Source organism: Mastigoproctus giganteus, chromosome 8 (genome assembly GCF_048544385.1).
Source record: "Mastigoproctus giganteus isolate SK-2022 chromosome 8, ASM4854438v1, whole genome shotgun sequence".
In the NCBI taxonomy this organism is placed as follows: domain Eukaryota; kingdom Metazoa; phylum Arthropoda; class Arachnida; order Uropygi; family Thelyphonidae; genus Mastigoproctus; species Mastigoproctus giganteus.
The window spans coordinates 140,686,229-140,704,067 of record NC_143582.1 but is presented as its reverse complement, the minus strand read 5'-3'; the positions used below and the strand labels follow the sequence as shown (position 1 = coordinate 140,704,067).

Sequence of the window (17,839 nt, the reverse complement as noted above, 5' to 3'; positions counted from 1 at the left end):
ATAAGTTGCTACAAAATGGTCAAGGCTCACAGCTTTGGGGAAGTTCAGGGTCGTCTGGATAGACATCTACGTGAGGAGGGAGACAAATAGGCAATTTATTTTATTTTATTATTTACCTTCTGTTATTTTTATTTAAAAAATTTTTTTTAGATTGCCATTATACTTTACTGAGATCTGGTTCATAAATCCTTAATTGCTGATCTTGTGGGATTTATGGACCATGGCAATCAGAAAATGTTTCATTATACACAGAGTTGGCCGCAAGCTTTGTGCGACCCTGTGCAAGGTGAGACAAACAGTATAGGAAGTTCGGACTAAAAAGGGGGAGGGGATTAATCAATGTTTCAAACTTTTTTATACTTATTACATATTTATTTCATGCAAGATGATCAATATTAATATACTGATAAATAATAAACAATTGACTAGTAATATCACGTGCATTTCCATTACAAAAACAAAAATAAAGAAAGAAAAACGATCAGTAATGATCCAAACAAACAATTATCCAAAAATATCAATAAATTAGTTTTTTCTACACCTGAGATAAACAGTACCTTATATTTCATTCATATGCATGTTTAAAGTAGTGGCTTTTCTAACATTTAAAAAAAAAAAATAAGGAAGAGTGCAATAAAAGTCCATTACATATCATTATTTCACTCTTACGCACTGATTGTCATGGTTATGAGTAATTTTAAACCAATAATTTTCAACTTCGGGAAATAGTAATGACAAATGGTAGAATTCATATTATACAGTTTTCGTTAGGTTATGCCATTCCATTACAAATGTCAAATATTCCTTTCAAACTGTTTTAATTACGGGCATAGAAAAAATATTATATGCAACTCAAGTAAAAAGTGTTTTATAGATTTATATGAATTCGTGAAATAATACACCATTTATGCAACTCTTGTTGCATAAATAACTACAGGGTTATCAAAACTTATTGAAGTGTGCCGCTTCATAGAAATATGACGTGTGCCGCCAACTTGATATAAATCCATTATTAATTAAGAATTATAGTCATAAAAATGACTGATAATTGTTATAAATTAAATAAATAAAAGAACTCTTCTAAATATACCCAGTAACCAAAATTGTAAATGATGTAACGTACAGCCAAAGTTGAATGATAAAATTAATTCTTGACATTACTTTGATATATGCTGTCATTTTAAGAAATAGTTTGGATCAACTTTAGGAAAACAGAATATAGTTTTAATAACATTGTGGATAATTTGTTGTCACCTGACTATCATTCATTTATGATCACCTGTATTTATTTATCAAATATTATTGCACAAAACAAGGAAATAAATAAAATTACATATACATTTTGCTGGCCCCTGCCGCAAAATCACTCACTATATCATCGTAATTTATTTTATCTGCCAATTCATGCTCAATTTATATTAATGATAATGAAGTAAGCCTTTCTTGACAGATTGACGATCTCAGGTAGTTCTTTATTAGTTTTAATTTTGAAAATGATCTTTCGCTTGAAGCTGCTGTCACGGGACTTGTTAATATTATCCTTAAAGCTGTTGTAATATTAGGGTACAACTCAATTAAAAACGTGGAGTATATGTACTGCAATACTTCAAGACGTGAAATTGATGGGTACAATGGTTCTGAACATTTTAATTTCCTCATAAAAAAATAATTTTGTTAACGTCTGTATTAAATATTGAACAAAAATTTTCTAGTTGTTGTTTTTGGTCAACTTCAGGCATGACTCACAATTTTCTGAGATCATACAAAAAACCAAAGTTATCTTCTTGTTCTTTATACAATTTAAAATGTTTTTCAAACGATACTATGGCAGCATCAACAATTAATGAAAAGAAATTGATTTTATAAATTTCTTCTGGGTTTAATCATATGGGATCATCTCTACCTTCATGATCGAAAAGTCTTCTTTTTCGACCAACACACTTTTCCTTGAAGGAAATATCAATGTTTAGTTCCTCACACATAACTGTTTAGCTGTTGCTAAACAAGAGACATATCCATTTTCCCTATACAGTAATACCCCGACTTACACGAACTCGGAGTTACGCTGTTCTTGATTTTTTCATTTGGTGTATATCTAAAATTAGCTTACGAGTGATTTGGAAGTCAAATCATAAAGCTTGGGTGACAGCTTCCGTTTTTGAGGACTGGTTTGGTCACCACTTCATACCCGAAGTTGAACGTTATTGCAAGTCTAAACAGATTCCATTTAAAGTGATGCTTCTTATTGACAATGCACCCGGTCACCCTCCTGCCACCCTAATTAATTTCGATCCATGTGTGAAAGTTGTGTTTTTGCCTCCAAACACAACTAGCTTGCTTCAACCGATGGACCAGGGAGTCATCAAAACATTCAAGGCTTACTACACGAGGCGTTCGTTTGCACGTCTGAATGAAGCTATGAGACAAAAGTGAGATATCTGTTAAAGACTTTTGGAAACAATTCAATGTTTTAGATGCCGTAAGAATCATTGAAGAATCTTGGGATGAAATTCACAAAAACAACATTGAATGGTCTCTGGAAGAAACTTTGTTCATTTTTTTTTTTCAAAAACGAGATGAAAACAATGCCAGAAACTGATCATGTCGCTCATGTGATAGAAGAAGTTGTTAATCTTGCCAGGCAATTAGATTTGGAAGTCAATCGTGATGATGTCAACGAGCTGTTGGATTCACATAGTCAGGAGCTGACAATGAATGAGCTCATAGAGATGCGTGAGCAAAACGTCACTGAAGTATCTGACACTTCAGACCCAGTTCCACCAGTAGAGCACATGACAATTGCAAGTTTGACAGAAGGTCCTCAGCTCAATTGAAAAGGGCTTAAAAATTTTAGAACACAGACTCCAACGAAAAACGCGTTATAGCTACAAAGCAAGGAATAAAAAAATTAACTTGCTACAAAGAAATTCTGCTTGAAAAAAAGAAGGCGCTGTGTCATCAGACGAATTTGTTAGATTTTATGAAGCCATCGACATCGAAATAACTTTTTTATGTAACTCATTTATTTTTTTAATACATATTTTGTATTAATATGTATAAATAACTGCAATTTTATTAATTATTTTTCTTCTAAACTAGTGTTTTTGTTAGTCCCAATTAAACAAAATTTATATGTATTTATATGCAAAGTTGTAGCCCGGCTTAAGCGATTTTCGTCGGACCCACCTATCACATAACTTCGGGTTATTACTGTACTTTAGAAATGAATTAACTCTTCCAAATGCCTCACTGCTATATCTATATGCATTGTTGAACTTTGCAACAATTTACTAATGAAATTAACTTTTTTAATTCATACCAAATTACAAGACTTAAAATAAATTCAAATTCATGCATATGTTTCTCAGTGCTCCTGATTTCTACTTTTAGATCATTGTCGGAAACTTTTTCTTGAATTTCATTCAATGCTGAAAAAAATTCCACCAGTTGAAGCCATATTCTTTAACACTATTCATACGACACTCCCATCTAGTGTCTGACAAAGGTTTTGGTGTATACTGTGTTATGTGTTTTTTCAATAGATCCCAATGAGATGTCGATGAGGAAAATAAAGTATATATTTGTTGTATTGTCTTGAAAAATTTACTCCAAGTTCGGAAGATTTGGCAATATCACCTAAAACAAGGTTTATATTGTGGCATGCACAGGGAGTATATATTGCTTTAGGGTTTTCCTTCAAAAACTGTGCCTGAACTCCTTTATTGATACCTTTCATGTTTGACCCATAATCGTATCATTGTCCTTGACAATTTTCAATTGGTATGCATAATTCTATTAATAATTCTTAGCATAATTCTTTTAATAATGCTTCCAATCTGTCAAATAAACCGTTTCCATTTGTATCGTTAACAGTTAAAAATGTGACAAAATTTTCACAAATCTCAACTTTAGCATCAAATATACACAAATCTGAATGTAACCGATAACTGTTCTTGTTGACTTACGTCTCCAGTAGAGTCAAGTAAAACAGAATAGCATTAGTAGAGGCATATGATACAAGAAAGCAAGCTTATGCAGCATCAGCCAAAAAAAAAAAAAAAAAAAAACTTCCACTTCACCCCTACGTTCGTTCAAAATACCTGTCCAGCTGAGCCTTAAATTTATTTAGGCTATCAACTTCCACAACAAGGGATGGAAGTCTGTTCCACCAACCAATTACCCGCTGGCTAAAGGCGAATTTCCGCACATCTACCCTACATCTGTCTTTCTTCAATTTGAATTTATGCCCTCTCAGGTAATTATTCTGAGCAAGGGGAAGAATCCCATTAGCATTGAGCATGCTCAAACCATTCAACGCTTTATACACCTCAATCAGATCACCTCGCCGGTGCCTAGTCTCCAGACACAGTAATTTGCAAAACGTAAGCCTTTCTTCGTAAGAGCAACCCTTTGTTCCATTCACTAATCTTGTTGCCCTTCTCTGTATTCGTTCCAGCAGCTCTACATCCTTCTCAAAATGAGGCCTCCAGATCTGTATACAGTACTCAAGGTGTGGTCTGACCATTGCCTTATACAAGGGGATAATCACCTCCTTATCCCTGCTAGAAAAAATGCTGTATATCATTGACAAGACACCATGAGCTACTCTTGCAGACCATCTGCACTGCTCAGAAAACTTCATATTTGCCTACACAATTACCCCCAGGTCCTTTTCATTCTCTACCACTGTCAGTGTAGTACCACAGAGTTGATACGTTGCTCTGGGGTTGCTGTTTCCAATATGTAGTACTTTACATTTGTCAATGTTAAACTTCATTTGCCACCTTTCAGCCCATCTGCTCAACCTTTCCAGATCCTGTTGCAGCAGCATAGCGTCAGTAGTGTCCTTAACAACCCTGCCAACTTTTGTATCGTCTGCAAACTTGGACATTAAACTTGATATACCATCATCAATATTATTTACAAATACAGAAAACAATAATGGACCCTGAGGGACTCCACTAATAACATTAGTCCATGATGAGCAGTGTCCTTTGATTACCACTCTCTGTCTTCTCCCCCTCAACCACCCCTTTATCCATAGCAGCAATTTGCCTCCAATGCCACACTGCTCCCATTTGTGCAAATATCAAAGTTATTACCTGCATCCAGCTCTTTTGTGACTGCATCATAGTATCCAATCAAATTGGTCAGGCAAGACTTCCCATTAACAAAACCATGCTGTGTCCGAGCTATAACTGAAGTCTTGTCTAGAGGATCCTGCAGTGCTTCTTTAACCAGTGCCTGCATTAATTTTCCTGGAACAGAAGTTAAACTCACAGGTCTATAATTACTTGTGTCAGCCTTTGATCCTCATTTGTGAATTGGGGTCACATTTGCACATCTCTAGTCTATGGGCACCTCCCCTGAGTCCAAGAAAGCTCTCATAATTATGGCTAAGGGTTTGCTTACTTCCTTTGCTGCCTCCTTTAATATAACTGGATAGATCCCATCCACCCCAGGTGCCTTTCTTGTGTTTACCTTCAACAATTTCTCCTCCACTTTACTGTCAGTTATTACAAGATTATCTAGCTTACTGATAGAGTTGAATACACCCCTGGCATTCCCCTCACTGAATAACTCCTCATGTGTGAATGCCGATGCAAAATATTCATTTAGTTTGTTAGCCACCTGAGCAGGATCATCAACAGTTGAACCATCGATATCAAGTGGACCAATCTGATTAATCCCCTTCCTTCTAGAGTTTACATAAGTAAAGAACTCTTTGCTGTTTTTCTTTGCATCCTTTACAAAGATTTCTCATAATCTGCCTTTGCCTGTCTAACCTCCTTTGTGACTTGGTTACAGACCAGCTTATATCTATCATAGGCTTCTGTGTCATGTGTTAATTTATATGTATCCCATGCATTTTTCTTCTCTGCCATCTGTCTCATTAGTTCATCTGACATCCATTTAGGCCTAAACTTTGAACAGTATTTCTTAGTTGGTATGTAAAGCCTAGTAGCTTCCAAGACAAGTTCCCTGAATGCTTCCCATTTTGAATTTGCTGTTGGTAACATCATCAGTTGGTCCCACTGTATAGAATTTAAATAGTGTCTCAGACCATCGTTGTCGCCTTTACGAAAGCAGTAACCCTTCCCCTTACCCCTGATGGTAGTTACCTCTTTGAATAAATCCTACTTCAGCACACTGTGATCACTGCCACCTAGTGGTTCATTTACCTGCAGATTCTTAATGCATGAAGAATCACTACTAATAATCAAATCAAGAGTATTACTCCCTCTAGTTGCCTCCCGAACATGCTGATGTAGAAAACAATCATCCAATAAATCCACAAAAGCCTTGCTAGTGTGTAAGTGACCAACCCACAAATTCCAGTCAATATCTGGGAAATTAAAATCTCCCATTATAAGACTCTCTGATTTACTGGCCCACTCTATTTCCCTGTACATTTTCTTATTATACTCATCAGAGTCATTAGGCCTATAGCATACTCCTACTCTCAATTTTGATCTCCCAATGCTTATGTCGCACCGAACTGACTCGACGCTGCACTATCCAGCAATGTTGACTGGCTTCACATCCTTGGATTTTATGTGTTTCTTAACTAATAGCATAACCCCTCCTCCCTTCCTATCCTGTCTATCCTTTCTGTAGACTTACTCCCCAAATTCCAGTTCTGCATTCCTTATATCTGTGTGACACCACGTCTCTGATATCCCAACAATATCTGCCTTTGATGCTTAGAGCAATACCTCAAATTCATCAAATTTATTTACCAAACTCCTAGCATTGGTGTACACGCAACTATAAATGCACATGTTCCTATTCTTAGCTACCCTAACACAACCCATGTGTTTACTTGTACCGCAGTGACTCTCAGCAATCTCTGAAACATCTTGCATCTTGTTTTCCTGTCTTCTTGCTCATTCCGATAGAAGCAGTGCAAGAATTACTTTCAACTCTGCAAGTGGCTACTGTTAATCTATTAGTCTTTGTATTCCCCCCCCCCCCCAAAAAGGCATTCCGTAGCCAGGTGAGAAGGAGCAGTAGTGCATATCACATGCTTCTTGATTAGACCGGGGTTCGAGCCCGTCACCACCAAATACGGAAGATGCGTCAAGGTCAGGGAACGACCACTGCATATCCCGGAGCAATATGGCCTTAGTTGTTAATGCTCCTAAAAACCAAAACAACAACATCCTCCCATGCTAGCAGATTTCTGACCCACTTAACACTGCCTCGATAGCATCAGCAAATATTCTTGCACCCTTTCTATTTAAGTGTATCCCATCCCTGTAGAAGCAGTCTCTCCTGTTTACAAGTAAAGTCCAGGCTGAAAAAAATTCTACCCCTTGAGCCTTGCACAATCTTTCCAGGGCCGAATTGATCGACAAGGCTCTCATCATATACTCCCTCCTATCGTGTCTGGGCAGAATTGCAGACACTTTCAAATTCAACCCTAATTCACAGCTTTTTTTCAACAGTGACCTGTACTTGTTAAGTAATTCTGCTGGTCTCCTACTCTTGATATGATTAGTGCCAACGTGTACAACTATATCACCTTTTGTGCCCTTAAAAGATGATATCCGCTCTACAATGTCATAAACCTTTGCCCCTGGCAGACATACCCTGGTCCTGTTCCACCTATCCTTTTTACAAAGCATGTTCCCCGTTTCCCTGACAATAGAGTCACCAACAACTACTAGTTCCTGTGGGACCAGTGCATTCTGCCTAGGGGGTTACCGCTGTGTTGGGTGATGACCAAGTGCAAGCTCTGGCATTGATGTGGGCAGCTGAGAGCTTGATGGGCCCCTCAATTTAGTTCCTTCGAGGGCATCCACCCTGTCCTTCAAGCTCTCATATACACCCATAACGACGCTGAGTTGGTGCCTGATTTCGTTACACTCCTTGTATCGCACACGCACACAAAGACATCCCTCATGGCAATATCATGTCCCGTACCTGAATGCTCCACAAAAATCATGCAAGCAGTGCATTTTAAAAGGCTGTGATTCAGAAGGCAACTGCGCCCCCTCAGTTCTCCTCTGAGACACAGCACTACCATTAGCTTGAGCCTTTTGCTTTGCTTCTCTGGTCTGAGTCATGATTTCGATTAATTTCAATAAAATTTCAATTTCAGTTCAAAATTATAACCCTAAACTTGTATCCCAACACAGTTATAACAGTATATATATTTTTCAGTGTCAAGTATTAATTATCTACGAGTTCCCTTTATATAACTTCCGTATCAGTTATGTATTAATTAATTATGTTACGTTTGTAATCTAAGTCGTTATATGTATTTAGTTAAAAGTACAATTTAATTGACAACGAATTTAATAGATTCTACCGATCAACTGACAATATTATAACCTATACTATACTAACGCTATCTAGTTCGGTATATAACGTATCGTACAACAAAGGCGGAAAGTTACGAACGGTAAATCTACGGACACTTAAGTATTAATTAACTTTCAAATTTCGCTGTCTCAATTCAGAATAAACTAACGATCCTGACTAGGTCTATAAACTACTTATAGAAAATAATTTGATGTAAAAATGGTCAATAAAGCGGCTAAATATGGCTAAAAAACTTCTCGTTCAGCGGATCTGCAACTTGTAACACGTGGATTTGATACCCTTACCGGTACTTTTATGCAATTACAAGGCCGAGTAAAGAAGAAATACACCAGATTAATCAGAAAATCACAAAATAATGCTTTACTACTAAATTTAAATCAAAAGTTTTAGAAAAACAATAATTTCAAATCAATAAATAAGAAAAATCCACTTAGCGGCTCTGAACACTTCTTTATATTAATTTGCCTTCTCCATTAGCTGTGACATTATGTGAAGGTGATCCATAGTTGAGAATCCTGTCCTAAAGCCAGCTTGCTGTTTTGGTTGATTCTCATCAAGTATTCTTTCTAATCTGTTCGTAATGACCCTTGTGAACAACTTGTAGATGTGGGATAACAAGCTAATTGGTCTATAATTTCCAATTTCTGATTTATCTCCTTTCTTATGCAACAAAACTATGATTGCATTATTCCGCTCCTTAGGTGCCACACCTTTCTAATGTATTTTGTGAAGAGTCTTGCCAGTTTTTGTGTCATGTCTCTTCCTCCCAATTTTAACAACTCTACAGTAACTTCATCTTCCCCCGGGGCTTTCTGATTCTTCATTTTCTTCAACACATGTTCTACCTCATCAGGAAGGATATCAGGTATGTTGTATGTGTTACTAATTTGCGATCCATCTTCCCCACTGCTGGCATCATTCCCTCGCTCCTTGTATAACTCTTTATAGTAGTCTTCTGCTATTTGAATTATGCCTTCTCTGCTATTCATAAGTACCCCATTGCTGTTCTTCAGTTTCAGTATCATTTGTCTTTCTGTATTACTGCTCATGGCTGCTGATTTAAATCCTTTGTTTTCCCTTAATGCTTGTTCTACTTTCTTGTGTTAAATTTTCTTATGTCCTCTCTGAGTCTCTTTCTAATGGCTTTGCATAACTCAGTATACTCAATTTTCTCCCTGTCAGTGTTTTTCTTGTTCTTCATTTGTCATCTTCGGTTCATCATGACAAATATTTCTTGACTGATTTTTTCTTCTTTGGTTTTCTTTTGACCTATAGGTTTCTTGGGCTTTATCACTTTCAGAAGTTGTACTATTCCTTGTCGATATATTGGTCCTGAACAGTCTGCAGAAGCTCAAACTTGTTCTTAAGTTCCAGTACATACTGCTTTTTCTCCTCTTCTGTCATCTCAAAGATCTTTGTATTATTTAATACAAAGCATTTACCTCCAGCATTTACCTCATTCAGGATAGTAACATCATTCACGATATATCTTCTGTTAGTGAGGATGAAGTCGATTTCATTAGTTGTTAATCCATTTGGACTCTTCCATGTCCACTTTCTGTTCACCCTTTTCTTGAAAAAAGTGTTCATTACTGACAGTCCTTGAGATTCTGCAAATTCCACAAGTCTTTCACCTCTTTCATTTCTTTCACCAATTCCAAAATTTCCTATAGTTCCCCTTTCTGTGCTGTTTTGTCTCTTTCCAACGTTAGCATTGAAGTCCCCCATAATGATAGTGTAGTGAGTTTTCTGTTCATCTAAAAGACTCTCAATTTCAGTGTACATTTCTTCAACCTCTTCATCATCATGGCTGCCAACCAGGCTAGCCGGGTAAGTAAAGTGCCTGCCTGGCAACCCAAAGGTCGCGGGTTCGATTCCCGCCTCGGGCTGGAAAGCACGAACCAACCGGTTGGTTGGATATCCCGGCCACAATACATGAAGGAAGTAAGAAAAAACTGGTTCCTTCGTGTATTGATCACATCATACGAAATAAATAAATCACCATGGCTCGATGTTGGTGCATAAATCATTATAAACTTTAGCTTATACGTCTTAGAAATCCTGAGTAGTAGTAGTCTTGACATCCTTGATGATGTACTTTTGAATTCCAAAATGTTGTTTTTTATATCTTTATGGACCAGAAAGCCAACTCCACCTTCACTCCTTTCACTGTTTCCATTGGTGTATCAGCAGATTTCCACTTGATAAACTTATAAGTGATTCATTTCTTGTTCTTGTTTCAGCCAAACCGATGATATTCCAATTTACATTTTCTAATTCTTTTTCCAGCTCTAGTTTCATCTCTTCACCGATGAGTGATCGTACGTTGTAACAGGCCAAGTTCAGTTTCCGTGCATAGCAGCCTGATCGTACCCAGAGATTCTTAGTACCCTCTGCTTCCACTCTGATCCTCTCGCTGCCGTAAGAGGGGGAGTGAAAGCCGCTTGGCCATTTGTTTCGTTGTGCTGTCATGTGCTGGAGGGTTTGGTCTTTTCCTCTTCACGCTGACCAGGCATCTTGAAGGGAACCACTCTAACATTCGTTGCTACCCAAGTGACGTAACAGGGCTTACCATCGAGAAGGTGTGTATGAGTGGATTTTAGGGAGGGGGGGTCAACCAGACTTCTCCTAAATCTTCTGAAATAGAAAGATATTGGATCTATCAGTGTTTTAGACTGAGTGTCCGATGACACACAGAATGTCTCCCTCTAAGCCCCCTCTGCTTGATATAGGAAGCAGTTATTCCAGCAAATCCATGTAAACACTAAATATTGTTATATGATAATAAAAATTTTTAAAAATTAGAAACCTTTTATTAGGAAAAATTAGAAACCGCTATTCAATATCTAGTAGGGCTACCTTTTACCTGAATTGTAGCCTGTACATATCACAGCATGGATTCCACTATGTGTCTGAGGAATTTTAATTCTGGATTTGACCATTCTTGCATCAGTATATTTGTCAACTGCTGTATTGTGAACAGTAGAAAAGTACAAAGTGGAACTGCACTTTCTAACATGTTCCAAAATTATCTCAATTGGATTCAGATCTGGAGAATTAGACAGTCGAGGTAGATGTTGGAAATCTTGGAAATGTTCGTTGAACCATTCAATGAACATCCATTCTATCCTGGGTTTGTGATGGATTCTTTCATGTCTTGAAAAAATTAGCATGGTTCATGCTACACTTTCACCACACCATTGGTGCAAAAATGTGTGAATCACGTTCATCAGAACACATGATATTTTTCCACTGTTCTACAGTCCAGTCTCTGTATTGGCAGCAATAATTCAGTTGAATCTTTTGATTTTTTATAGAAAGAAGTTAGGCACAATATGGCCCAAGAGACCCTTGTGCCAAAAAATCCAAATACAGCAACAAATTCAACAATATAGTAAGAAGTGGTTTTTTTATAAGCCACATGACTACCAGATCCCAAATTTTTTAACTCTTTCCACATAGTTTTGTTGGAAATGGGTCTTTCTTTGCTCTTTATTCTGATACACAATTCGCTTTAATTTCTCATGGTCTTGTTCTTGGGGTTCACACTTTCTGCTGCATTTCTTCCTTTTAAAGCTACATTCCCTTTTTATATTCTACTAATTGTATGCTTTTGGATTGGTTGGTTTTACCACACCAGTGATTTCCTTTGTTTTCTCAGTTGTAGATCCTGCTAAATGTATTTCAGCAATAACCTTTTGAAAATTTAAAAGATCATATGTCTTCCCAATGTCTGGATTGGCTAAAAAGCTCAAGGAAAGCATACAGCATTTATCTGATCCCAGATCCTAACAAGGAACTTGTGATCATACCATGTTTTTTCCTTCTTAAATTTGTATACTGTACATTTAATTATCTATTGACACCAATTGCCTTCTGCAATTGGTGTCAATTGCCTTCTGTAATTTTTTGGCCATTTAGTGTGTGTGTGGGTCATGCCAGAATATAAACAGAACACTTATTTATTAGTGCTTGGCCTCTTACTGTTTTTATAGTAATCTTGATATATATATATTTCAAGTTTAATATCTAAGTTTGTTAATGATACAAGGGTAGGCAGCATTGTTAATGACAGCAGTCGGAGTATGTTACACATGGCTTACTTGGATTGGCTGAGAAATGGCTGCTAAGTTTTAATACTGGAAATGCAAGGTCATGCATCTGGATATCAGTATGCCTATTGTATTTCTTGGGTTATACTAAACTCAAGCTGGTTAATAGTGAAAAGGGCTTGTCAGTAACTACATGAAGTTTGCTGAATATTGTAGATAAGTTGAAAATCAAGAATCAAGTTGAAAATCAAAGAATCAAGTTCTGCCAATAATATATAAGAACTATGCCAGTAGGGACAAACAGTTGATTATTCCAGCCAACGAATTAGCTGAAAACACTGCAATATCAACTGTCTCGCCATGCGATTACAGGTAGAAAGTTCCATACCAAGATTATGCCAGTTATCCAGAAAAAAACGCATGTCTCAATCTCAGTGGTAGTTTATCTGTTCAAACCAACATAACAACAAGCATCAAAATATCTGCAGTAGATATTTTGATATTTTAGATGCCATTTATTTCTTTCCAAAAATTGAACATTTTGTGGAGGTATAAACTGGCAGAAGAAGCAAGATGGTCTATGCAAACATACCATTTCCTTTTGCAAGTGCTTTCAATATTATTTAGAATTTTATTTAACCCAGATTGGTGCCATACTAACAAAAAGCAATTTGCATTAATATTTTTCTGACATGGTATAATGAATACATTTGCCACAAGAATTTTTTTTTTGCAGTTTACAGATGCTTGTGAAAAATTCTCTGTTGTATCTCAAAATGCAACTCCTCACCATACATCTGCATCATTAGTTTTGAGAAGAAATCTTGATTATTCTGAAAGACATATTTATCAAGTAAAATTAATTGCTGATGTAAGTATGTTTTTATATATCAGTATTTTTTATGTACAGCGTGTCCAATAAAAACACATTGGATTCAACCTTTATTAATAATAATAATGTTATTATAAAAGTTAAATTTACAGAAGGTCTAGTCAGATTGAGATGTATTAAATATACACATACTTTAACATACTCCATGTGTAACACATAAAATGCCCACATAGTACCTCAGTTTTTGCAGGGTTCTTTCTAACATTTCTGATATTATATGGCTCATAACACCAAGCATTTGATGTTACCAGTTACAAAAATTTTCAACTTTGTATGTTTAAACTTTGCCTTTCTATAAGCCAGTTGGTGAATATTTTTGATCACAGCAAAATCTTCATTAATTTTGACTGATGGGTAATCTAAATTAGGGAAAAGGCCATATTATAGAATATAATTAATTTTATGTATAAATATTTTTAAGTCATAGTTCATAAAAACAAGTTTATTCATAATTCAGCAAAATATATTAATTTTGATCTTATTAGGACACAAGTACTTGAGCATACAAGTACAATGAAAGAAAAGTAATAAAATTTTGTGAAAATGTTTACATTTGAAACAATCGTGAATATAAAAATTCAAATCAAATGGAACACAAATAACTTAGTTTGTGTTACATATTAATAAAACAATAAATTTAATGAATTTATAATTTTTTTCAATGTATAACACAATTAAAGATTAATTAATACAATTAAAAATATGTAACACAATGTATAATACAAATAAATTAAATTTAATCAAATAAAACCATCCTTTCCCAGTCATATTCTTTTTTTTGAAGAAGAAGAAATTGGAAATGTTCTATTCAGTAAAGGTACTATTTGTATTTAATGTTATCCTTCATTTCTCTTATACATAGAAATATTTTTGGAATTTTGAGTGAATTTAAAAAAAATTTCAAATTCCACTCAAAATTATCAAACTAGATAAATTATCCAGGCAGTTAACTTGCATCCATATGTAATTTAACATTTTCTTCTTTACTGTGTTCTTTTACTTCATTTCCTAAATCACCTATAGAATTCTTGAAATGGTGTTACTGTTGCATCTTCTTCTAGTCATGTTCTTACATAACCAAGATTAATTTCTTTTTCATTATGTTGACACTATTTGAGTCAATCGAATAAATAACAACATTATCATTGTTTAATAGCTTTTCCATGCACTTACTATTCTGCTTTGCTTTATATAATTCTAAATTGCAGACAAGATGTAATTAGCACAAGGCAGTTGTGAAACCATTCTAAAAGAAGTTTGCAATAAGAAGTTCATATAATTAAATTCCTGTTTAAGAAGAGTCTCATTCTGCAAAAATAAAATAGATACATAAAAAAAAAAGGATAGAGGGCTTGTATTAATTGAAATTTTACTGTATATGAATTTTTTAGACATAAAAGAAACCATTAGCAAGGAATTTTAAGAAATGTTAAGTGCATCATTATCAATTCTCTGTTCTTATGTATCACTGATTTTGCTATGTCTAAGTGACTAAAATGTTTGCCATTAGCACAGGCTGAATTAGCAGCTAACTTATGACTCACAGGGAAAATCACTTGTAGTCACTTCTGTCTATTATCATGATATTAAAAGAACAAAGCATTTGAAGTGGATTTGTAGCAGCCATTATGAAGTTATAATCTTACCTAGATTTCTGCATATTTACAATTTCCAAAAATTGTTCTTCCCAATGATAAATGGATTAAAAACCAGGTGGATCTTTTTTTTTGTTTGGAAGACTTGGCTATTAATTCTGAATTTGTAATTAACCCCATCCATATTTCTAGGAACTATATACGTTCAGTGATTGCTAAATTTTGACCATACCATTAGTAATGGACTATGCTCATAGCTCACAATATAAAATGCCCAACAGCTTTGTATGCTAGAGAGTGGTAATTTACAGCTAGTCATGCAAGTCGAAGTGATAAAGTTATGGGAAGTAGAAAAATATCACGGCATTTCAAAAGGGCATGATTATGGGAGTTTGCACTATATCAGAAACAGCATATATTATTGGTTGCTCACTGCCCATTGTGGTTGAGGTGTACAAAGAATGGTGTTGAATGGGTCAAGCCACCTCCTACCGATATAACTGTAAAGGATTATGTAAGGTGGATGTTAGTGGTAGTGTATGCATGCAAAGGCAGTCCACTCTTCAACAACATGCTGGTTTGGATGCTTTTGTGTGTGATTTAAGCAACATGAATCAATAGGCACAGTGCCCACTATCCAGGCAGGTGATGATGGTTGCTTAATATGGGGCATGTTTTGCTGGCAAGAACTAAAAATGTACAGACCCTTGTGTGTATGGATAATTGTTTCACTTGTGAGATCTACTAGCAGCTCTTAAGAGACTGTGTGCATCCTGAAAAGTTGCATTTTTTTCTAGACAGAAAGGAGATCTTCAAAGATGATAATGTGGTGTGTCATCAGGCTGCAGTGTGCACAAGTGGTTTGAAGAATGCAGTGAAGATATCACCCATCTTGATTCACTTCCAAATGTGTCTGAACTCAATCCAATTTGAACACCTGTGGGATGTGTTGGAATGGGAAGCAAGGTGTATGAACTGTCATCTATTCTGACATTGTGAAAGCCTTGCAAGCAGCATAGCTGCAGATCCCTACAGATGTTTTGAGATATCTAGTGGAATCAATGCCTAGGAGAATAGTGGCTGATATCCATGCAAACAGTGGCCCATCATAGTATTAGGTAGTTGCTCATAATTCAGTGATCACTCAGTGTATGCATGTGTGATTGAAATTATTCTCAGAATGTAACAGTCCTTTGGGGGAGGTGTATTTTCCTTCCAAACCAATTTGAAGGAGAACTAAAATAAACACCAAGGATTATTTAAATGAACATATTTATTCATTCTATAGGATGTGAAGGGCATTATCTAACAAAAAAAGTATATGATATTAAGCACTCAGATAAAAGAACCACCAGATGAAAATGATTACAGTGCATTGATGTGAAATTTGTAAAATAATAAGAGAAGTTTACCTCAGTATAATACGTAGAACACTTCCGTATGATACTCTCCAGCAATTAAAATGAAAAAATCGAAAATATTACATTACAGTAAAAAATAATTAAAAATCAATCTAATGCAATTAAAAATTAAATTATTTAATTAAAAGAAATTTAATGAAAAAATTGCAAAACGATTTTCCTTCCTGAAGCTGATAACGCTTTTCGACCACATGTCGTGATCACAGGAACGAAAATATTGATTTTTAATTGTGTTCAATTGATTTTTAATTATTTTTTATTATAATGTAAGATTTTTGATTTTTTCGTTTTAATTTCTGGAGAATATCATACGGAAGTGGTCTACGTATTATATTGAGGTAAACTTCTCTTATTATTTTACAAGAGATATCAAATATTGATATCAACATAGAACGTATTAAGCATTACAGCTGTGGTTCATACTATCAAATTGATGTAGAATTTACTTAAAGATGTAACTACCATCAAGAGTGTAAGGATAGTCTCCTTTTGTAAAGGAGACTACAGTGGTCTGAGGCAGTGTTTAAATTCTATAGTGCAACCAACTAAAATTGTTACCAACAAAAATTCTAAATGGGAAACATTTGAGGATTTAATCATAGAAGCTAGGCTGGTCATAGAAACTAAGAAATACAGTTCAAGGCTTACACCTAAATGGATGTCAGTTGAATTCTTGAGACATGTGGCAAAGAAGAAAAATGCATATAAATTATCATGTGATACAAAACCTATGGTAAATGTAAACTAGTCTGCAATCAAGTCACAAAGGGGGTTAGACAAATGAAAGCAGATGTAGAAAAGTAGCAATGACTTCTTTGCTTATATTAATAGTAGAAGGAAGGGGCTGAATCACATTGGTCCACTTGATGTTGATGGCTTAGCCATTGTTGATTCTGCTCATGTTTCTGATAGACCGAAAAGCTATTTTGCATTTTTTATGGAGGGGGATGCCATAAGTTTATCAAACTCGAACAGAGAGATAAATGATTTTGTGATAACTCAGAGGAAAGTGTGTGAGAAATTAATGACGATAAACATAAAAAAGGCATCAGTGGATAGGATCTATTCAGCTATATTAGGGGAGTTAGCAAAGGAGATAAGCAAACCCTTAGGCACAATTATGAAAACATCTTTGGATTAAGGGGAAGTCCTTGTGGACTGGAGATTAGCATTAGCAGTGGCAAATGGAAAAAAAAAAAAAAAAACACCTCCCATTTCACCTATTCATTCCCTCCAATACTTTGTCTAGTTCTTCCTTGAATTTATTTAAGCTATTAACTTCCACAACAACAGATGAAAGTTTGTTTCAGCAATCAATGATGAGCTGGCTAAAGGCAAACTTCTACCCATCTATTCTGCAACAATCTTTCCTCAATTTGAATTTGTGCCCCCTCATGAGTGTGGTCTGAGCAAGATTAAGAATCCCATCAGCATTAAGCTTGCTCACTCCATTCAAAGCCTTAAAACACCTCAGTCAGATCACCTCACAGGTGCTTAGTCTCCATTTCTCTACAATATGTCATTAACCATCTGCGGACTTGTACTTTAGCC

The 17,839-nt window shown here is 35.5% G+C and overlaps 1 protein-coding gene across 1 annotated transcript in view; it reads left to right on the top strand.

Annotated features, from left to right (window-relative positions):
* Cad87A (cadherin 87A) overlaps positions 1 to 17,839 on the top strand; it is a 778,434-nt gene that overhangs the window by 168,244 nt on the left and 592,351 nt on the right. The window contains exon 8 of the mRNA XM_090378948.1: positions 13,117 to 13,251. Within this exon, the coding sequence (XP_090235074.1) occupies positions 13,117 to 13,251 (135 nt within the window). The remainder of the gene's footprint in view (positions 1 to 13,116; positions 13,252 to 17,839) is intronic.